At 38.7% G+C, this 23,510-nt stretch overlaps 1 protein-coding gene across 2 annotated transcripts in view; it reads left to right on the forward strand.

Moving 5' to 3' along the window:
* Window positions 1-23,510, forward strand: part of IQGAP1 (IQ motif containing GTPase activating protein 1) — a 53,806-nt gene that overhangs the window by 4,196 nt on the left and 26,100 nt on the right. For both annotated transcript variants that reach the window (XR_005629115.1, XM_039722953.1), the window contains exons 3-14: window positions 9,989-10,145; window positions 10,519-10,596; window positions 12,269-12,345; window positions 13,707-13,774; window positions 14,797-14,910; window positions 15,304-15,482; window positions 16,125-16,215; window positions 16,711-16,874; window positions 17,911-17,995; window positions 19,063-19,226; window positions 19,596-19,756; window positions 20,272-20,396. Coding sequence is in view for 1 of the 2 variants with exons in the window: in XM_039722953.1 (XP_039578887.1) it covers window positions 9,989-10,145; window positions 10,519-10,596; window positions 12,269-12,345; window positions 13,707-13,774; window positions 14,797-14,910; window positions 15,304-15,482; window positions 16,125-16,215; window positions 16,711-16,874; window positions 17,911-17,995; window positions 19,063-19,226; window positions 19,596-19,756; window positions 20,272-20,396 (1,463 nt within the window). In the remaining variant the exon portion in view is untranslated. The remainder of the gene's footprint in view (window positions 1-9,988; window positions 10,146-10,518; window positions 10,597-12,268; window positions 12,346-13,706; window positions 13,775-14,796; window positions 14,911-15,303; window positions 15,483-16,124; window positions 16,216-16,710; window positions 16,875-17,910; window positions 17,996-19,062; window positions 19,227-19,595; window positions 19,757-20,271; window positions 20,397-23,510) is intronic.

Genomic DNA, 23,510 nt, shown 5'->3' on the forward strand with positions numbered 1-23,510 from the left:
ATGCCCAGGTCTGCAAAAAAAAAAAAACAAACAAAAACCAACCTCAGGCAAAAATACACTTTACAGTAACAGCTTTAATATTTTCATCTAGGTCTTGCTTAGTCGTAGGTACTTACTCTTTAAATAGATCAGCTTTGACTCTGAAGTTCTTAGTGATCTTGTCTCTGCTTCTGAGTGTTGTCTTGATATTGATGAGGTTGAGCAGCTGGGCATTTGATTTTTGCTGCATCTTGTCAGAAAAAAGAAGTTTTCACTCTTGTCTCAGGGTGAGCATTGAGTTGTTTCAAATAATGCGTAGTGGTAGCCAGTATGTTTTGTAAAGAATGAAGAAACATCTGTGCTGCTCAAAATGTAAGTGGTGGTGTTCAGCTTCCCTTGTATCTACCTTGGCAGTTGGAGCACTTATTTTTCAAGTGGAAGGTCTGCTTGGAGAGCCTGAACCCTTATTCAACACATAACCCATGTTTGCTTAGCGGCATACAGGCTATTCATGTATATGTGAGTGGGAGTTCCTGGTTCCTATAGAGAAGGCCGTATCACTTAACATAAGAGTTAAAGATTAAATCACTTAACATAAGAGTTAAAGATAAATCTGCTCCAGGAGGGGAGCAGGCTTCTGAGTTTAATTATTAAGATGTACAAGGGAGAGCAAAGGCTTGAGTTCACTGTCTGTTTCCAGGATTTTTTTCCTTCCTGACAAGTTATTTTGTAAATTTTCTTTCGAGTTTTATTTATTGCTACTAGTACAGTCTAAAAGAAGGCTCTTGGCTGCTTCATTGCTAAGGAGTTTATTTAACAGAAGCAATTAAACAAGAACTATAAGAGATCAGTGTGTTTGAAATTAATGCCCTTGATCTGAGATGTTCCATATTTGACATCTTTGTCAGTAGCGTAACTGAGGCGTAGCATCTGAATTAGTTATAATGTGGCCTTTTTGTACTATTGATTACAGTCCCTCTGAGCTGTGAGAGGGGTAATAATCTTTCTTCATGGTGAGAGAATGTCAGATTGGAAGTTTTATCTCTAAGGAGAAGAGGAGGACCTAAGACCAGAGGAAGGTAGCTGGTATACTCTGTGTCACATTCAGGAGCTGAAAAGGTGAATGTTGTAAAGGTGATGGTAGCCAAGGCAGGGTGGGAGGCAGCTGAAAAACAGCAATTGGTGATTCCTCTCCTCTTCCCCGTAGTCGTGTTATATTATTAGAGTATAGTATTGCATTCAAACACTGTAGTTTGTATTTTTTTTTCTTCTACAACATAAAGACAACTAAAATCATGTGATTAACAACATGCTGATTAGCATTGCATTAGCATTGTTAGAGGCTTCCTAGCCCTTTAACCGAGCAACAGATATGGAATCTACAATTAAAGTGGGTTTTTTTCAAATGTTAGAAGAAGGTAGGATGATAATTGGCTAGCACCTAATTTCATACTGAAATAAAAAATTTAGAAAAGTATGAATTTCTGATCTGTCTGATGTGTTGGCCCATGTGCAGTGTAACTTTGGGTACTTCTGTACTTTATTTATAGCAATTTATTGCTGTTTGCAAGACCTGTCTGCTAATGACCATACATCAGAAGCATTATTAGAGGAATAATTTGTACTTATTTAATGGTATTCCAGCATGTTATTTGATTGGTCTTCTTCGACTGTCACTATTTTTCTATTGTTATTTAGTAGTTTTTTATTTCAGTTAATAATGTGCAATAGTCTTGTGAAACAGGAAGGAATTCTTGGTAGTTGGAGAAAGGGAAGCAGAGTGTAACTAAGTTGCTCAAGATTGTGAAAGACTAAAATGAAATTTGGAGTTAAAATGAAGATTGTGAATAGAGGGATTCCTCTACTCTGTGTGAGTCAGATGCCTCATTCTTGAAGAAAAATGGCTTTATTAGTAAGTGTTGTTTAATACTTTCATGTTCTCTTGTTTGTTTATTTGGATTGCTTTACTTTTTTTCCCCCCACCCTGTCTCCAAATCATAGTAATCTCATAGAAAAACTGTGGAAGTGCAGATAAAACTGGAAAAATATACTCTGTTGCCTTCATTACAGAATGGTAAGAATGTATTTGTCTTGAATAGAAGCAGCCCAAGACCTAATTTTTGTGGTCCTTATCTAGAAGTCAGGGTGTTTTACTATAATATCCTTCATCAATGTTTCTACTTGCAGATTTGGTCAGATACTGTTTTTGGGTTGGTTGTTTGGGTTGCTTTTTCGTATGTGTTGTTTTGTGGTGGGTTTTTTTGTTTGTTTTCTGCTTCTCTCAAACACAATGCAAGTGCTGTGTTAGATTGTAATCCAGGAGTATTCTTAGACAATATTTTATTATCACTGGCTGTAAGTTGAAGTAACTTCTACTTTACCTCTTACTGCTTTATTTGGGCTTTTATCAGCTCCTGTTTGGACTTGCGATATTTCTCTACAGATCCTGTTCTGTTTCGTGTGACCTCATGCAGTTGCAGGGAGTGGCTGTCTGGACTGGAAGTGGCTTGGAATGCACATTCAGGACTATATTTTTCTGAGAAGTGGGTGGAGAGAGGTACAGAAAGAACAGTGGTGGAGTACCACCATCTTTGCCTCACTTCGGATACTTCTTTTATGACTCATTGGAAATGGTAACGAAAGGCAGGCCAGGAGGGAAGAAACTACTCTTTGTTCAGAGATCAGGATTTTTCTTTTTGGACGGTGCTTTCTGAAGGAGTACTGTGTATAATGTAAGGAGAGAGCAGCCCAAAATAACCAAAGCAAACAGATGTTACTAACAGTTCTCTGCTATCAAGTACTGTGGAGTGCTTCTAAATAACCCTTATTTACAAGAAATCAAGTTGGTCTTGAGGAGGTTTAACTTCAGTGATGTTGTAGCTTCCAAGCATTTAGGCCTATTTAGTTTCTAATGCTAAGTGATCAAGGCAATTATCTTGAAAAAAATTTCTGTGTGTTTGATAATTATGTTCCTCTTGACTGTGGGCTTGGTCCTCATCTGAAAGCTCTCCAGGACAAATGACCAATCTTTTTTGGCAGACATGGCAAGTGCAGTAGTATCCTCATCAGCAAGAGCAACTAAGGGAATTTTTACAGGTTGATGGCAGTTTGCAAGGGAGCAAAGAGGAACCTCATATTTACTTTTAAGGAGATGGGGAGCGGTAGAGGGAAAGAGTTTAATGACAGAATATCAGTATTGTCTTTGGTTCAGCTGCATGTTGCCAGGAAGAGTACATCAATCACTGGGAAAAATCTGACATAATGTTACTCATTAATTTCTTGCTTTTTTGTATCTTTGAACTGAAATTGCCTGTGTGGATAATGAGAATGTTCTTTTAGCTGTGGGTAGTACTTGTTTTCCTAGCTCTCCGTCTGTACAAACCTTACTGAAAGGCATGTAAATATCCACCTACTTTTCTGGAGGAGAACACTCCTGATGTGATAAATTTATTTTACTTTGCCATTGTTAACTCTCTGAGAGATCTTTCATCTTTTGAGGTGATTCCTTGATTTGTTTAAAGTTGGTAGAATGAGTTATTTTGAGGAGAAGTTTTTGTTGGGGTTTTTTCCATGGTTGTCTAATGCCCTTGTTCAGGTGAACTGGATGAAGAGCTGAGGCTGTCTTCCAACTTTTCTCTTCCTAACCATATGTGAGAATGCCTGCCAAGTCTACATTTGTAACTGCACTAAAAATATTTGAGATTGCCTCTACATGTGAATGATCTGCTGGAGTATGGGAATCCTCATCTTTCAATAAAATGAATAGTATGACTAGTCAAAAATATGCCATACCTGTGGTGTTGCAGTAGTGAGCAGTGAAAAAGTTTTTAAGCCATAGTTTTGTACATTCTTTCGGGTGGTTTATGCAGGTACTGTTGGGGGAAAAAAAAAGGGCTGCTGCCTTTTTGCTCTCATCGCTTTTTCCTCTGCTGTGGTGCTATAGCAGCCATGCATCTTTTCCTTGATACATTTCTGGGGAATTGCATTAGAAGAAGGGCTGAATGATCACAAACAGAAGCATCTAGATGTGAAGGCACCATGTGCAACAGTTGGAATGATTTGTCTTTAACAATGCCTGGATTAGTTGCTAGTCATCCAGATCCCAGCATGTTTGCATTTGGTTTCACTAGACCCCCTTTGGAGGCAGAGCATAGTGAACAAATGCTGGTGAATCATGGAGATGATATTGCACAGAGTAGTCATTGTTGTTTACTGTCAAAGGGTATGGAAAGGTTTATCCTTGTCTGTAACCTGTAAATTCTGCATCTGGTTGCCGGCTGAGAAAGTGTGCAGAAGATGTGAATGGAACTTGATGACTGGTCACCCTCCATGTCAGGACAACAGGTCCTGGACCTCCTGATCTTTGTTGGGCCAAATGTAATGACCCTCTCCTGGGTGGATAGCTTGATCATCCTTCTCCTGCTTGAGCAAGAGCTTTTTCTTTTCTGGGGCAAGTGACAAAGATTTAAATTTCTATTTTGGCTTATTAGATGTTTCACAGTTATTTGAGTTGAAAGTGAAATTAAAAATGATGCTTTTGGTAGAGAAATAGAGGGTTAGAAATAGACCAATCAGCAGTCACATGTGTTTTAGTAAACACATCTTGCTCAACAGAATAATTCAAATTACAATCCTGACAGTTTTATGGTAATTACTGGTGTAATTTTAATGGTTGTAAAGGTACCTGACAATGTGTCATACTAATATGAGCAAAGTCCTCTGAGAAAAGTGTGATTTCATATATACCTGCTTAGGAAGACTTTAAGGGACTGATCTTGAACATTGTATCTCTTGATGATGATCTTGTTTCCCAGGATGTTGATTGTTCCACCACTGTGAAAGCCTTCCTGTGCTCCTCTTCCCCCCACCCTTCCATGGGATGTGATTATGATCTTTGAAGAGTGGAATTCTAAATAAGTATTGTTGGTATCTTCCTTTAGATTGGACACCTGCTGTCTGGAATGTGATGGTGTCCCTTAGTCTTCTTTTGTGAGCCTTGTTTCTGTAGGATGAGTTCTCAGGCAGAAGTTGATATCGCTTTAAATGGTGCCAGTGCTGGGTGCTAATTTATGTGTTATGCAAATATGGACCCTGAGGGTGAGCAAATCCATTGGGGAGTTAGGGAAAGTGAGACAGTTTTTCTTTATTGAGGTTTTGTTGTTCTGAGTGGAATGCTTAGTATTCTGTAAGTCATTGCATGACATAATTTGTCATTTTTGTCGTAGGAATTAAATGGCAGGCCAGCATTATTCACTGTGTCGTTTCCAGCTTCTGACAGATGGTTATACCGTGATCACTGAAACTCCATTTGTCAGAGAGTTCTGACCTCATGTGTGTTTTCTGCCATCTTTAAGATTCTTGCCAAATTCTCCTGTTACAGCAGTCACATGAATAAGATGCTATCACAAACTATTACGTAAGGAGATTTATATTATTTACTGTATGTCAGAAATCCTGTGAAACAAACTACTTTCCACACAAATAAATGTAGTTTTCAACACAGGGGCAGGTTGATCGTGTTACAGGTCCTTCAATTCTCAAAATGTAGCCGTCCTGGAATTGTGAAACTAGTTAATTAACTACTGAAAACTGAAGTACGTGATTGTATTTGGGTTTTTACTGCTGCAGGTTTTCATATCAACTTTGGCAGATCAAGAACAATTTTTTCATTTATTTTCTTGTGAGCAAAAGTATTATTATATGTTTTGTGCTTTTTTTTTTTTTTAGCCTAGACTAGACTACTTTAGGAACTTTTGCATCAGCACTGTGATACTTGACAGAGTTATACCACAAAGGTATCTAGTGTTGATTTTATTGATGCTTCAGGCACTTCAAAAGTGCACAAAAATGACCTGATTTCGAGAACTGTATTCACAGTCTGAGCATGTGCATGGAAATCACGTGTTGAAAATGTCTTTGAAGAATGTGATTTTGGGCAAACAGCCTGCCTGTTTCATGGTTGTAAGAAGGAGTTGTTCAAGGAAGCCTGACTATGTTGGTAAAGCACAGGTTTAGGTAGGCTTGTATTTTCCTAATTAAAATACATTGGTATGGTATACAGACAGTGTTACAAAGATTGGAGACTTAACAGTCATATATACGCCTGGAAAGAGAGTTAAGGTCTGTGCCTCTCCAGTCTACCTCTGTTTCCTCACTCCGGGGGAAATGCAGCATACACTTCTTGAAGAAGAAGACAACGACCTTTTGAAACGTAATTGGTAGGGGAGCACTGGAAGCAAAGAAGCACTGCTGTGGCACTGACATGCTTACAAAGGGAAGACTCACATGATTCTGACCTGTGATCAGGAACTCTGTGGCCAGTGCTCTCAAACTAGTGGCTCAGAAGTTTACATGGAAGTTCTGTTTGCAGCTTTCCTGCTAATGAAACTGTTGAGGTATTCTGTAAGCAGAATGGGATGTGGAACTGAGCTTCAACCAACAGTGTTGGTACCAGACCCGCATACAAACTGTACCAGTTATTCTTCAGTGTGATGTGTCAAGCTTACGTACCTTATCTTCTTAGAGTTCTTATTTACTAGAATTATTATAATGTCACTCTTGAGATCTGCACAGTGGAACTGATCACCAGGTGCAGACTTAGATGGTGTGTTGGGCTGCTGTGTCATCTCAGAGTTGGAAAACGTCCCTGGCTAGATCTGTGTAAAAAAGGAAAGTCCATTATTTTGGAATGGTAGGACAATTGAAGGTTAGAAAATGTTATTTATATTTCTGGCCCCTTCAAATAATTAGTTTTACTTGGGAATTATTGCTACTTAATGATGACCAAGAAGTGAGCTTTCCTCATGGGTGGATAAAGTCACTTTTTTCCAACTATTGGTGCCTTCTGTGTTTTGTATGCCGTGCTCTGTTTTCTTTTTGTACTGGAACAGACTGCATGGTAGTCCTGTCATGAAATGAGCAGCCTTCCTTAGAGGCTCTGTCCATTTTTAAAATGTTCTGCTCTAGTATTTTTGTTTATTCAATTTGTAACAGTTTCTGGAGAGATGGTTTGCTAGTTCTACTTCCTCAGGCTTGTCTATATTCAGTCTGAGAGGAAAAGAGTGGCTTTTAATTTATTTTCCACACTATTTCAATTGTCTCAGGTTTAGCCAGACTCAACATCTTCACAGGTGAAAGAGCAAAAGGTATGCCACATGATCAGTGTTAAGTTTTTGCTGTGTCTAAACTCCAGTTCTTGTTGAAATACACCTATGATACTTTTCAAACATAAGGACACATTTGTGTAAATTTGTCATAACTCTCAATAATGCCATATTGTGGGAGTATAAAAAAGTTGTTAGTTGAGATGATGATGTTATTTTTTTCCCAGACCTTGGTAATAGAGCAATGTTTCCTTTAAAAGCTTGAAGACAATGTTACTTGAAGACTGGCTGCCCAACAATACCTGATGTTACCTTTTTGTTGTCATGTCTTGTCAGGAAAGCCTGGTGCTAAATTGCAGTTGATGGTAGTAGCTGCATGTAGGTATTGTAGAATCTTTTTCTAGGAGGGGGATCTTGTAACAGCATGACTAACTGATTGGAAAGGTGCACTTACTACTTTAATTAGAGCTAGCGTCTGTAAAATTGTAAGTCCAATGTTATCTATGCAGTCATGTGATGAAACTTGATTGAAAAAATAAATCTCAGTTAAATATTGTTTTCTGTACTGGTGAGAGGGAGGGAGCATAGTGGAAACAAGTAGCGGAAGTAGCAGAAAATAATTGAAAGTTTCTGCAAAAAGCTTATTGATGGCATATTGTTCTAATGCCTAATGTCGAAAAGGAGTAGAGATTGTTGCCCATCAGCCAGGTTCCCTGCTCACTGAGAAATGTATTTGTCTCGTTCATCTGGAAATTCCACATGTATTTCTGCATTTTAAGGATGACAGGTGTTAATACAAGTATGTGAGCTTTTAAATATAAAAGGTACTGAATGATATTTTCTGAAAACATAGCTTTGTCCTTTGGCTTAGCAAATGGTTAACCAATGCCACACCAAGCAATAACGCCCACTTAGGAATCTGTTGAAACAGGTATGAGTACATTGAGGTAGCTTATGTTCTAATTATGGGCCATTTGTCTTTCATTATGGAGACAGACAAAACTCACTGCCTCTGTGTCCTTCCATAAGGTACTAACTAAATTGTTTGGTCACACGTCCTTTCTACTTACTTTAGGTCTTCTAGTCTGAAGGAAGTGGATAAGTGGATGTTTTTTTTTTTAAATTTTTTTTTGTTTTGTTTTCCCGGTGAGGTAGTTGGGAAGGTATTGTGAAAACTGTTGCTATGATTTGGATTCTTCCAGCATCTGTGTAGCTCTTTGTCCTCTCAGGAATCCTTGGTTCTAATGGTTTGTGGCATGCAAGTGACAGTATAATTTTGATAATGGTCCAGAATTTTTAAACTTATGTCATGTTTATCACATACTCAGTTAGTATGTGCATTTTTCTAGAACTTAATATTCAAGAGCGACTTAAGTTTTGAGAGGAAAACAGCAAAACCTGGAAAAACAGTAGTTTTAAGAAAAACTGAGTTTCTTTTTGTAGCTTTTGTATAGATCTTAGCCAGGTGTTCCCAGAAACCTTTTCTTCCTGGTAAACATTACTTTCCAGGTCCTGCTTTGGGTTGCAAGCCCCACCCTTTTCCTGGGCTCAGGCTGCAGTCCACAGTGCAATGGTGTCTCGTTTGGGATTTAAAGTGCACTGGGTTGAAGCAGGATCATCTACTGCTTGTGTTTCAGATCAGTGCCTGTAATGTGGGCTTATCATCCCTGTAAACCCAATTATTAAGTTTGTTTACATGATAATTTCAGCTCTGTTTTGTAGTATAGACTGTTGCTATTTTGGACCCCTGTTGTCTTGAAAGTTGCCATTCTGTGATCTTAATTGGTCCAAGAGCTGTAGAGTTCAGCTGCAAGTGAGGCATGATTTAGAAAGTGGCCTGTGGTTGTGCAGGTTCCTTTTTTAGGGACCAGAGCAGTCAGGTAGCAGGTCATCTTTAGGTGAAGCTGTAGCTGAGCTTGCAGTTTACAGCCTCCAGTAGCTTGTACAGAAAAAATATCAAGGTGCACCCCTGTTTTGAAAACAGTGATTTTTTTTCAAAATGTTTTACTGTAGTCTTTATTTTTATCATGAGATCCGTGATACCATTACATGAGATGGAAGGCAACAATATAAGGGAAAATGAATTATGAGGAGAGGAATGCCTGTTCCGTGTTTTTTCCCCTGTTCTTGAAACATAATAGTAGGGCGGGAGAAGATATATAGGAAGATAGACTTGAGAACATCATCACTGAACTGAAAGAGGGTAGGTTTAGATTCAATATAAAGGAAAAATTCTTTACTGTGTGGGTGTTGAGGCACCTGGCACAGCTTGCCCAGAGAAATTGTGGCTTGCCCTATCCCTGTAAGTGTTTAGGACCAGTCTTGGATGGAGTTCTGAGCAACTTTGTCTAGTGGAAGGTGTACTTGCTTATACCAGAGGATTGGAATGGAATAGGCCTTGAGGGGTCCTTTCTGACTCAAACTGTTGTATGATTATGTGAACATTGCAGGGCCTCCCTGTGAAAGAGCTTGAGTAAGTGGCACAAAGTCCTGAAATAACTAGCAAATACTTAATAAGAGTAAAGAAATGCTTGTGAGATAAACCTGTACAAGGGGAAGATTTAGTTAGTTAAAAGGATAGGATGGCCACGCTATGTGTAGAGCAGTACAAACTTAAGTCGTGGGCTGAAGGATAAACATGAAGATGAGATAGTGTCTTAATTACTTTGGAAACTGGCTGATGAGCTCTGAACTCTTCTCCTTAATATTTTCTCTGAAGTGTTACTGACTAGCATTTTAATGATGCAGACTCTGTGTTAGTGTTCTATCGGTTTTCAGCCCCTAGTGCTAAGCGAATAGTATGCTTGAGTATGACAGCAGCAGCATGAGACTTGTTTGTCATGGGATTGTGTTCACAAATTAGAAATGTACTCATGTGACCAGCTTTGTTGTATTTGCACTTCCAGATGGATGGAGGCCTGTTTGAATGAGGAGCTTCCTGCCACAACCGAGCTGGAAGAAGGATTGAGAAATGGAGTCTACCTGGCAAAACTTGGAAACTTTTTCTCCCCTAAAGTGGTTTCTGTGAAGAAAATCTATGACAGGGAACAGACTAGGTATAAGGTGAGTGCTGTTGACCATGGATACTTCTTTAGGTAGACATCTAAAAGGGAAATATGTACACTTGGAGATACTGTGAGAAAATAAACATAAAGTTAATTTGTATTAGTCTTACCTGAGAAACTCTGCCTTCAATCTAGAACAATGGTTAGATGAGGGGGTGGGTGGACTGTTAGCTTTATATGTAAGCTTGCACTTAGGTGAAATAATTTGTCGTAAACAGTCAATATAAATGTTTATAGAAGACTTCAGACTTTTTTCCTGCAAAAGTGCTGTTTTCACTATCTGTGTTAATGAAACTCACCGCTGTTCTTGACAACTGTGATATTTTGTTTCTTAGTGCCCTCCCTTTTGTTTCTGCTAATTTTTATTTCAGGCAACTGGTCTCCACTTCCGACACACAGATAATGTGATCCAGTGGCTGAATGCCATGTCTGAGATTGGTCTCCCCAAGGTAACTTCTGTCTTGTACATCCAAATAAATAAATAATCTCAGAAAAGCTTTGCATTCTGTGGAAGCATTTGCTGTTATAAAAAAAATCAGCACACTTACTCTAATTAATTCTTAAATTTCTAGATTTGTGTCCCTGTAGAAACTCTCTCCTAAAACTTGCTCAAAGATTTCATTCTGCTACATGTGTGAGAATGACTAGGAACAAAATAATTTATCCCTGTGTACCATATCCCTGATATTAATTATCTTCCATAATATCTGCAATATGTTGTTCTTGCCATGCATTCTTTCAAGCAGTATCCAGGATACAGTTTGATTGTGAAAGTTTTTTTAGAAATCAATGCTAAACGTAGCAGCACAACTGAAAATACTATGTTCTCTGTTTCTTCAGACTTTCCTATTAAATTTTCACATCAAGTTGAAATGTTCCTGGTGTGGCTTAATCAAATATAAATGATTGACTTGACTGGAGAAATGGCCAGATAAACTTCTTGGAGCTAATAAACACAGTTGCCCTGAAAATACAAGGAACTGTGGTAGCATTGGGCTGATAGTCAAGTTTTTTTGTAGCCATGTTATGCATAGTCTCACCAAAACTGGCATTGTGTAGTTTAATCTGATGCATGTTTTCTTTGCATATGTACTTGCACATTGAACACTTCGTTTTTGGCAAAGATTTTTAAATAACTTGTGATTTACTAGTTGAGCTTTCCTGGGATCTATGATGATCTTACAGAAACACATTTGTTATTAGGAAATACTGAAATAAGCTGTTAGGGTGGTTAGGTGAAAAGAAGTGAGGGATTTAGACAGAGAGACATTAAGTGCCAGGTGTGAGGTAAGATTTTCAGATGCAAGTGAGCTTTGGGTGGAAGTCAATGTGTGAGAAGATGTTGAAGAAACTGGGCTGGGGTTTAGAGATACTGGTGCTTTAAGTATTTTGCCATGCAGGACAGCCAGGGAACTGATGCTGTGGAATTAAGAGTCATTCAGTTACTCTTGCCTTTACGGAAAGAGCAATGCTATTTTGTGCTTGCAGGCAACAGCAAGGAACCTTCAAATAGCTGTAAAATAACATACTTTATTATGTTACAATAAATCAGGACTTCTGAAATAGTTGAAACGTCATTTGTTAAACTTTGAAGGGCTTTGTGTTTGAAAGCTTTCGGGTCCAGCTAACTGAAAATATAGTATGCAGAGCACCTCAGTGCTGGTTGGGGTTTCCGGAAAATTCTGGAAAACTGAGTGCTGGTCTGGGCTTCCAGTTTTCCTTTGAAACTGTCTCTCCTCTTGTTTCTCAACCACATTTAATCCAAACAAAATTATGTTTTCTCTCTTCTTCTGTAAGTCTTTTTTTTCATCCTTTGTCTTTCACTGAAGTCCTTGTTAATACCTCATGACCCAGTCAGTATCTTGGTGCACACACAAAAGAAAGGTTTTGCCCATTCCCATATGTAGAACTTGGCAGGAAAAGGGGAGCTCTGATTTGGATATTGGAAACAAAAGGAAGCACTGACACTTCGTTAGGAGAAACGTTGGTCCAGGGCAGAGAAGCTTGAAGAGTTTTGTTCCATGAGCTGTTTCTCTCATGTAATGTGGAAGAATTGAGCTGATGTGATTTGGCTGTATAGAGTGAATATAATTCAGACTGCTACCTTTGTTTTATCTTTAGATATTCTACCCAGAAACGACAGATATCTATGATCGCAAGAACATGCCACGCTGTATCTATTGTATTCATGCACTCAGGTAAGGAGTACTAGACAGAAATCTCATTGCTTCTGAAATCTTTCTGCAAAGCTGAAAGGTGACAGGAGATAGAGCTGAACTGAAGGCTGGATGAGGGCAAATCTTCTAGCAGAACAATCTCATCAGCTCAGCAAAGATCCATTAAGCCAATATTTTGCCTTGGGCAATGGCCAAATTAGATTCTGAAGGAAAAAAGCCAGGCAAGTATGTTGAGATTACTACCTTTTCATTCTGGTTCCCACCCTCTCTGCTGTCTGAGGCAGAGTAGGCATTCCTTAACCAAGAAGATAGTAAGGCACTGGCACAGATTACCCAGAGAAGCTTTGGCTGTCCCATCCCTGGAAGTGTTCAAGGCCAGGTTGGATGGGACTTGGAGCAACCTGGGAGTAGTGGAAGGTGTCCCTGCCTGTGGAAGCAGGGTGAATTGAAAGTAGATGATCTTTAAGGTCCCTTCAACCCAAGCTTTTCTGTGATTCTGTGATCTCTGTTGAGCTAGCATGACAGGCAAAAAGTAGGAGCTGTTTTTCTTTTCCCAGACCCATCTTTCTGCAGCTGTGTGGGTTCATCCCTCCTTTGTAGTGATTCCATTTCTCATCAGGCCGTGGGTGAATACATTAACCCCATTTGAGTAAGCCAGATCAGCCTAGTGAATGGAGATGCCACACCTGCAGTCCTGTGTCCAGTTCTGGGCTCTCCAGCATTAGAGAGACACAAACAAGCTGGAGAGAGTTGAAGGAACGGTCACTAAGATGCTTAATGGACTAGAGGATCTCGCCTATCACGATAGGCTGAGACAGTTGGGACTATTCAGCCTATGTAACATATAGTGCCAGGAGACTCTCAACAATGTGTGCAGCTATCTGAAGGGAGGATGCAAAGGTGATGAAGATGTGAAGCCAGGCTCTTCTCAGTGATGTCCCATAGTGTGACAAGAGGCAATTGGCATTATCTGAACCACAGGAGATTCCCTCTTAACATCAGGAAATGCTTCCTTTGTCTGTGAGAGTGACCAAAGAGTGGCACAGGTTGCTCTGAAATGTGGGGTCTCCACTGCTTTGATCTTCAAAAGCCATCTGAAATGATCCTGGGGAACTTGATACTATGTGACCTGGTTTGAAAAGGGAGCTTGAACAAACTTGAGAGTGTCCTTCTAGCTTCAACCATTCTGTAATGACTTCATAGTGGTGGGCCAGTTACATTCTGCTGAGGTGGGGAGAGAAGAGTCAGCACACTCTCTTGGTGATTATCAGCTGTTATATTGGCTTACCTCTCCTTGAATTTATATCTCCTAAAACTGTATCATTGTCAGCACCGTAAGGAAAAATGACTAGTTCTAATTATTTGCTTCTTTTCTTTTCTAGTCTGTACCTTTTTAAACTGGGTCTTGCCCCCCAAATTCAGGATTTGTATGGCAAGGTGGACTTCACAGGTAAAATAAACCCAGCACTTAAGTAAAAGTCTTTATCCCATACCCTTCTAGGTCAGTTACGTTTGGGTCAATTAAAGGATTGTTGCTGTTGATATCCTTAATGTAAATAAATTATAAATTAATGGCTGTGAGGAGTTTTAGTAATTTAAGAAAAAGAGACTTCATTTGCCAGCTTCTGAGCCAGGCAGTTAGATAGTCATCGGTTCTGTAATCATTTATTTCACAAATAACAATGTCTTAACTCTTTTGTCTCTGTTGTAAGATACTTAAGCCTTGCATCCATCTCCTTAGGAGAATTTTCAATTTGGAACTTAGTACATGGTTCTGACCTCCTGTGACAGTTTAGAATCTGAAGAAGTATTTGACAGCTGATCTGCTGCAGGCGATGCCAGCACAAAGTTGTGTGTCCACACACCTCCTCAAAGTTTCACTTCCTTAATTTTGTGAAAGTGTCAAATTCTGTTTTGCATTAGTGAGGTTCTTGCCCAAGGGCACGTATCTGGTTTAAAAGGTGTATAAACTTTATTTCCCTGCAAATTGGTTGTTGGTTGTACTTACAAAATGCTGAACTATTAGCTATCTTTTAGAGTTGTATGGTATTTAGCAACCACACGTGTTGACACACTGCATTTGCTTCTCTCAGTGAAGCCTGTTTCTGGGGAAAAAGAAAATCTTAAACTACTGCCTGTGTGTTTTCCTGACCTGTTGGCAACCACAGTTGAGGTACCTCAGAATAGAGTTGGTTTCCAGCTCCTCATGAGAGTTCTTGCATTGTTTTCTTATGAGAAAAACTACAGAATACTCCTGTACAAGTTTCTGGGAGAAATGTAGATTTTAGGAAGGTGTGCAAAGTGTCTTGGCATTTTCGTTTATTTTGTTTCATTTACCGAGTTACATTCAAAGTATTATTTAAATAGTAATTGTCATCTATTGTAGGTGTCCTATTTTTTTTAGCAGCAGTTAGTGCAACAATGTTAATGCATTGCTAATGCCATGTAACACTATTTTAACGTATGTTTCAGAGGAGGAAATCAGTAATATGAGGCTTGAACTGGAGAAGTATGGTATTCAGATGCCTGCCTTCAGCAAGATTGGAGGAATTCTTGCAAATGAACTTTCTGTGGATGAAGCTGCATGTAAGGAAAAATGGCATTTTGTTTGCTTATTCAAATCAGCAGATCAGTTAAGTCTTGGTTTTAATGCTGCAGGTTTTAAGCCTAGTACAGTCTTTCTGATAGGCCTTTTCGAAAACTGGGAAGATGTTTTTATTATTTCATGTGTATATTTTTCTTTTTTCTGGAGGATGATGATTTGACTACTTAAAGTATTGTAACTAGAAAGTAGGCTGCTGTTTTTTTTCAACAACTCAAGGCCATGATGAAATGAGAGATACTTTGATAATTCTTTTTGTTTTCCAGTTAATTTGCAGATAGTTTTTCTGCTCTTTTCAAAAAAGGGATTATGGATTTCTTGATTTTTAACAATGCTGTTTTGTTTGGGAGTAACTGGCAGACTGGCTTGTTTTTCAGTGCATGCTGCTGTAATTGCCATTAATGAAGCAATTGACCGTCAGGTTCCAGCTGACACTCTTACAGCAATGAAGAACCCTAATGCCATGCTAATAAATCTGGATGATCAACTGGAATCCACTTACCAAGCCACCCTCTACAGAGCAAAGCAAGACAAAATGGAGAATGCTAAAAATAGGGTAGTTCAGTTCTTCTTTCAAACCATTTGCATGCGTGTTGTATTGCAGTGTAAACTGTGGGGAATTTGCCAAATGTGTGTTAAGGTCATGTATGTGTGGTCTTAGGTGGATTTACTCCTCGTGGCATTCTATTACGTTCCCCAGTAACCTATCTTGCAGAAAACAGGCAACAGTTAGCTGCGTTAGTCTGCTTAACTGTCTGAAATGTGGACCACATAGATACAGAATTCCTGTCAGCGTTTTTATGTTGGGAATGCATCCTTCTGTTTTCATAGATACGTTTTCCTAACAATGAAATGATGAGCAAAAGTGACTGATGGTGGAAGTGGTCCATGTTGCTTTAGAACACTGTATAACACATGCCTGTACTGCTTTCTATGTTCTGGAGCTCTACTGTGTGTTCAGTAGAGCCATTAGATTGAAATAAGATGTTTCTAAGCTGTCTGTATCAGAGTTTGACTATAGTTACTCCAAATGTATTTATGTCTAGGACTTATTTTTGCTTGTGTAGAGGTAGTGTATGTATGGCCTATCACAGCTCTATATGGGTCAACACTTACCCTTCCTGACCTTTTCAGTTAGAAGGTCTGTAAGGGAGAAAGAAGCTGTAGAAACTCTGATTAGTTTTTATTTCGTCTTCAGATTGCCTCAGAAAGTTCAGATAGAGAGAGAGATGTGTATGAAGAACTTCTGACTCAAGCTGAGATTCAGGGAAACATCAATAAAGTGAACAGTAAGTGTAATGTTATACTAATAGTTTTAATTAAAAGAGTACTTCAAAATTATACCTGTGCTCCTCTTTTTCTGTAATGGTGACAAAATTTCAGGGCAGCTCCCCTGTTTTTGTGGGTTGTTTTGGTGGTGGGGTGTTTTGGTTTTCTTCAGTTGTGTGGTTTTGTTGTTGTTAGTTGGTTTTGGTCTTGTTTTGTTTTTTTAGTCATTATTAGTACATAATTGTAAGCCTAATTCACTATTACTTCTGTTATCCTTCCTTTTGGAAATGGATTGTTCATGTTGCTGGGCCCTTCAATTCTTCATCCTGGATAGCGCATGCCATTTCCAACCATTACCCTGTTTTTCAGGCTAATAATTCATAATTGACTTCATAATTGATTCTTTTGGATTACATACCTAACTTGCTATCTATTAGGTCTAAGAATATTCCTTTCTGAGCGGTAGGCTGTGTAATCCATGGGACTTTCTCAAGACTCTGTTTTACTGTTGCTAGCACACGCAGCCATATCAAAGATTGACCTGGCTTTGGAACGAGGAGATGCATTAGCACTGTATGAAGCTTTGGCAACACCAGCCCTGGGACTTAAAGGATTACTACGAGAAAATTGCGACTGGTATTTCAAGCAGTTCTTGAGTGATAGACAACAGAAACAGGAGGTATGGAAAAGTGTAATTACCCTGATTTGTGAGGTTTTCCCCTGCTTCTGCCTTTCACCCCATACAACTGTGTACTAATCACTTGGTATATCCCTGCATTACAGTTTAGTGTTGTCTAGAAAAAGTCAATGTTAAAGAGATGGAAGCATTCAGTAAGCCTCTTATTTAGGCTTTATCTCTGCATGTGAAAGGCCAGTATGTTTGTGTGTAGGTGTACATACAATAGACCAAACCTTAAACTACCAACTTATGTGTATATAGAATTATTAAAATTAAGATGTGTCCTCCCTCATTTTGCTATTGTCAGTGGCCAAATAATGTGAATATGTGTGTTTTATAAACACCTGTCAGATAAGCTTGAACTAACTTTCACTGTGGAGAATACTGTCATAGACTGCTTGAAGGCATGGTGCTTAGGGACATGATTTAGTGGTGGATTTGTCAGTATTAGGTGTATGGTTGGACTCAATGATCCTAAGGGTCTTTTTCAGCTTCAGTGATTCTGTGATGCTACCCAGGTTATTTAAGTCCTCCTATCCCCCTAGTTACTCAGTCTTCTTTTCTATTTGTATTTGTATAGTATCATAATAGTCCAAGAAGCGTGTATGTATAAGCCAAAGTTGCATGTTGTCCATTTTGATGTTCTGCTAACCCTATAGTTGCTCAGAAGTAAAACACAACATTACTTAATAGATTTTTCATGCTAAACTGCACAATTGGTAGTCTCACTCCCGCACACAGCTCATATACAGGGAGCCATTTCCATCAAAGTTGTGCCTTTTGTGTTAAATATGTTATCACTTTGGTGGCAGTCTTGCCTTTTATTGCTATGTCCATGGGACTGCAGTTCTGATATAAAAAAAGATCAGGTTGTGCACATGCAACCTTTCAGCATCTGAAATGAGAATCTGGTGAGTAATTTCTGATTTCCGTATGTATAGTCTTTCTAGTTTAAGTTCAAGTGCAGTATTTTCATTGAGGTAATTGAAATTAACTTGGCATTGTTTCACCCTTACAGTTTCTGGTTTTTCTTTAGGCTGGTCTTGCTGGTCCTCTGCAGAAAGAAGAGTTGCAGTTGGGAGTGGATGCTGCTAACAGGGCAGCACAGCAGTACCAGCAAAGTAAGGATCAGCAGAAATTATTGTAGCAAAGTTACTGTGGGTGTGATCAAGACCATGAGGCAGCACAGTATTTGGGTCTGTTATGAATGGTCATTGTGAATGTTCTTTAAGTACTTCACAGCTGCTAAGAACATGAGAGTTGGTTGCCCTAATTATTTGCAGTGTCTTTTGTTCAGCTCTTACAACATGGCTGGAGATAACAGCATTAAAACATTAATTTGAATTAAGAAACATTGAATTTTCGCATCCATATTAAAAACCCTCTTTTATAGAATACTTTTATGAATTTTTATACTGTGGATCTGTGAAGAAAATCTGGATTGCTCCAAGAGATGTGAAAGATAGGTTTATCTGCTGATCATTCACACTGGGCTACAGAACCATTACTGTTTCTGAATATCAGGTAGCAAATAAAATCAGATCATTTGCTGATTGGTTTTTGATAGATGCTTCTGAGACCACACAGAGCTCTCTTACTGTGCATGAGCAATTCATTTTGTGATAGGTAGAAAGGAGAGTAACAGAGATTGGAGGAGAGAGGATTTAGAATACAAGAGGAAAATAGCAAATGCCGAATTAAGTAGGCATCTGCCTTCGAAGTACCTTACTTGTTAGGCATGGATGCCCACATTTGTTTATCCTCTTGCAGAGTTTTAAGTTAGCCAGCATGTACCCACTATGGAGTGCCTGTGTTACTGCCTTGAGCAGGATAGAGGTAGAGAGGAAGAGAAAATCTGTATGATTCACCCAAAAATTTGCAATGAGGCTTCTTACTGTCAGAATACTGAAATGGTAAAACAGTCCCTTGATAACCAGACAAAAAGTTGAACTAGGATTAAATATGAGCATTGTGTGTTTTAATGGTCTTCAGTAATGGAAGACTAGCTAACTAGTGTAGGGGGTGTATGGGTCTGAGAGTTTGTCTCTTTCCCTGCAGTTTGGGTAATATTCTTTCTCCAGATAAGTAAAATGAAAAATTTACTCCATTTGAGTAAAATGAAAGTGCTGTTATTATGAGAGTCTCAACTATCTGCTCTCCTTATTTTTTATGCTCTTTGAATTTCTAGAACTGGCAGCAGTAGCCAAAATTAATGCAGCAATTCGAATGGGTGATGCTGAGAATACTGTGGCAGAAATGATGAATCCAGAGGCCCAATTACCAGAGGTTTATACATTTGCTGCAGATCTTTACCAAAGGGAGCTGGCCACCTTACAGCAACAGAGCCCTGAAGTAAGTATCACCTTCTCTATTATTTCTGAAAGTTGTCATGGGTCACTGGGTCCACCTTGTCTGTTTTGCTAAATGCGTTCTCTGGAACAAACCTGTGTTGAGTCTTCACAGAACTGCTTTCGCGTTCAGTCTGTTGTGATGTGATTTAATCCTTTAATCTTTATCTGATCGGCCTTGGAAGACTTTACCTCAGTCTCTCACTTGGTGCTCTAGCTTTGTTTATGATACTCACCTTTCTACTTTGTTGTCTTAAAGGATGTCCCTTTGCCTTGTTACATGTCTGTTCTGACAGCTACTCCATTTTTTCTATGTGCAGCAATAGTTTGTATAGAGTGAATAGAATTAATTTCTTATTGTCTTTGTATGCAGGGTCACCTCACCCATCCAGAACTATCTGTTGCTGTAGAGATGCTGTCTTCTGTGGCCCTGATTAACAGGGCTTTGGATTCAGGGGATATGAATACAGTGTGGAAACAATTGAGCAGTCCCGTCACAGGCCTTGCAAACATTGAGGATGAGAACTCGCAGAGGTGAGTAATTCGAGGAATTGTAGCTATCCTTGATGTTGCTTCATGAATTTTCTGTTCCTTCTCTTAAATTTTACATTATTTCTACATTATTTGTTACAGTATGGATTTAATCTCTGCTATCTCTTGCATCTTGTTTTTGCAATTACTCTTTTTTACTGGTCTGACTCCTGTGCTGTCTTTCAGTGCTTTCTCATGGATTTCACATCAAAACCATGCTGTAATACCATTAGGTTGTCACCAGTACTTACGCCAGCTCACCCATTTTCTTTGCCCTCGACTGTTATTCAGCATTTCAGTGTTTTTTTCTGTTTGGCAATTTTGTCTGTTTGAACCTACTTAACATTTGTGCTGATATCCTTCACACACACAAGCATGTCTCTTTCTCCCCATTTTCAGTTTCAACCCTCATGTTACCTCTCCCACTTTGTGAGCAGTTCTCAGTGCTAGGTTGTGTGCTCCCTAAGCAGCTTGTTGCAATGTCATATTTGCTGGGTTTGGGTTTTGTTTTCTGACAGATACATTGATGATTTGGTGAAGCTGAAAACTGAAAGAAATGCAGAAGGAAATGAATTTATCACATGGAATGATATCCAATCATGTGTTGACCATGTGAATAAAGTTGTGCATGAAGAGCATGAAAGTAAGTTTTTCTGTTCAATTCATGGTAGACTGGTCGTAGCTTATAAGGAGTACTAAAATTAGATGCATGTCAATCCAAAAAGTTATTGATTGACTTGTAGTTGTGTTATACATTAGAAAAATAGGAAGATCTTAGTTGTGAACAAGACTTGGTGTTCTGTAATATGAAAGTCTTGGTTGCAGGACTTGTTGTTGATGGAGAGATCAAGCAGTCTGTTGTGTTTGTGGTATTGACATCAGTATTTCAAAGCTGTTTGTTAATACTGCCAGTGTAAATTTCAACCCTTTTCGTATTGGAAATGCGTTGTCTGGTGTCAGTGTCTAGGATTAGTCTAGAATCGTCTCATTTTGCTTCAATCCCCCAAATTTAAGCTAGTATTTCCAAAATCTCTCAATTAGCTGAAGCCTTGTCTTGGAGTGCTCCATCCTTCTTCCTAATTTGCTGTGTTCAGTAGAGGATATTTTTCTTGAAGTCTTATCCTTTTATTTGATGGCTACTTTTTCCCTGTTCACGTTTTCCTCTTCTTCCTTTTATTCTTTTTTTTTTTTTTTTTTTTTTTTTTTTTTGCTTTTTTTACCTTCCCAGTATTTCATTTACTAGTTTAGTTGCCAGTAATTTAGCTCTGTAATCAGAAGATGTGCAAAAATTCTCTGAAGTTGCAAGTGTCTAACACAGATCACTGGAGAAACTCCAGCTCCCTGGGTGCGGGGACACTGATGTTTGAGCTCTCACTGCGACCGTGCTTCTGAAGTTAATCCTTCTGCTGTACTATGTGTCTTACGCCCTGCTCAGCCAATCTCACTGCTCAGTGTTTCTCTAGATGGCTTATTGACCTGGAGCATGGAAGCCTGTTTCTTCGCATTCACATAAAAGGTGTGATCGAGGAATTACCACTAATGCATTGCACTCACTTACAGGCATTTGGTCAGTAGTCCTATATTGAAGAGAACACGAAGAGATGTAGTATATACATACATACACAGTGCGAGGTTCAACGGGGCTTGGAGCAGCCTGATCTGTAGTCTTGTCCTAGTGAAAGGTGTGCCTTGCCCATGGCAGGGGGACTTGGAGCTGGGTGATCTTTAGTGTCCCTTCCAACCCAAACCACTCTCTGCAGCAAGTGTGAGGACTGAAAATTATATACTCATGAAGGAAAAAAAATACTGCTGCAAGCTGAAAATGGTGGATGAGTGTTAATGTAATTTCTGTGCTTCTAGCCCTGCAAGTTTTTTACTTTCTATTTCTCTCAGTAGTATTTATGTTAATAATGGTCTTTTAGCAGTGACAAAAGACTGGGTCTGAGTGTAATTATGAAAACTTCATCAGAAAAGAATACTGGAGTAATACTTCTTGTGCTAAGACAGTATTAGTTATGTAAAATCCAGAGTGGAGATAGAGGAGTCATTGAAACAAACAAACTTATTCTTCAGTAGACCCTTGTGATGTTCTGTTTCATGTGGTTTAATTTTGGGGTCTTGTTTTCATTAAGGGTTCTTAATTTTTGTTTATGAGCAATACTGAAAGCCTCGTGGGTTTGACACTAACTTTGAAGCCATCTTTGTAATATTTATAATTTTATAATATTTAATATCTCAGCAAGGTTTGGAGCTTTGAATCATAAAGCTGGAGAGATTTGTCACAAGTGTGGAGGTGATGATAAAAGTTTATGTTGTACACTGAGACAAGCAGGTGTCTTCTGCCACTCCTTCTTGTGTACTTGGTGTGTTGTGTTTCACTTGCAAAAGTTATACTCTAGAGATCGTTAACTTTTAAATTAAGTGCGTGCTGTCTTGGTTAACTTGTTTCCTGCATCTCCAAATGGGTACTGTGTTTCCTATTTGGGTTACATAAGTGGATTTGTTGAAACCATACAAACAGGGCACCACACTGGGGGTGCGCACACTGGTGCCAGTTTTATAGTATCTTTTCTGTGTAAGAGGTTACAGTTGAATTCTAAAAGTGTGTGTAGTCCCAACATCCTGTTTCTTTTAATGCTTCTTGTCCTGTAAGAAAAGCTGCAGAAATTCCTATAATGATGTAAATTGTTCTCCTGGGGAATTTCCTAATTCTTTGGTCTGCTTTTTATATGCCCTTATGCAAAGATACGTTTTATCTTCTCTCTATGAATGAATTAAATTAGTCAGAGAAGGTCCTCAAGCTTTGTGGTTATATATATATACACACACACACACACACATATATATATATATACACACACATATATATTTATATGTGTGTGTGTATTTTTTTTCTGTGTGCTTTCTTAAGTTATCGTATGTGGTTTTTGATAGAAGCCATGCCATCATTTTAGTGATGCAGTTCTTGCAGTATCCTCAGGATATATTTTTCCCTGATCTCTACTCCATCCAAATGTAATCTCTTCCCCAAGATGTTCTACTTTTTGTATGAACTTCTGTTTTGTGAGTCTTGTGTTGGAGAGTCACAATCTTTGAATACAAGAACCAAAGTTTGAGATTCCCACACTGATCTCCTTTCTTTATCTGAAAGACTTCTTTGTTCTGCACTGAACAAACCATGGTTGGATCCCTCTTTAAGTAGAGAATTGAATCAAATGAACTGTGGGATTCATCTTGACCCAAGTCTTTTCATGATTTTCAGGATGGTTGCTATAGATGTAGATTCTGTTTGCCTTTACCTAACTGTAAGGTCTTTATTTTGCTGAACAGTAAATTTTACTGTACTTGAATAGCATCCACTTTTCTGATAATACAACTGATACTACATATGTCCTTAATGAAAGAGTTTTCTGAAATACGAAGTTACTGTGTTTTTAAATGGTATTCCATGCAGGTCCTTAATTTCATGTGAAGATTTCTTTCTGGAGAAGCCAGAACCTTGGAATATTGTGAACTCTGGCCATTTGAGCTTTCTAGAAGCTCAGAGCTGGGTGTCTGAGGATTCAGTTTTGTCCCTGCATGTGGTCTGCCTGAGGTGGTTTTTTTTTTCCCTTTGAAACTTTATTTTTTTGATTGTAGCACTCAAGAATTACAACTGCTTTGGGGGAGAGAAATAGCTTTGGTTTCTTTGCTAGTAAATAATGTTTTCTGTTAAAAATATTGTGGTTCTGAGCTGTTGCTTGGTTTAGGAAGGACT

Source organism: Passer montanus, unplaced genomic scaffold (genome assembly GCF_014805655.1).
Source record: "Passer montanus isolate IOZ18808 unplaced genomic scaffold, ASM1480565v1 scaffold5, whole genome shotgun sequence".
NCBI classification, from domain to species: Eukaryota; Metazoa; Chordata; class Aves; order Passeriformes; family Passeridae; genus Passer; species Passer montanus.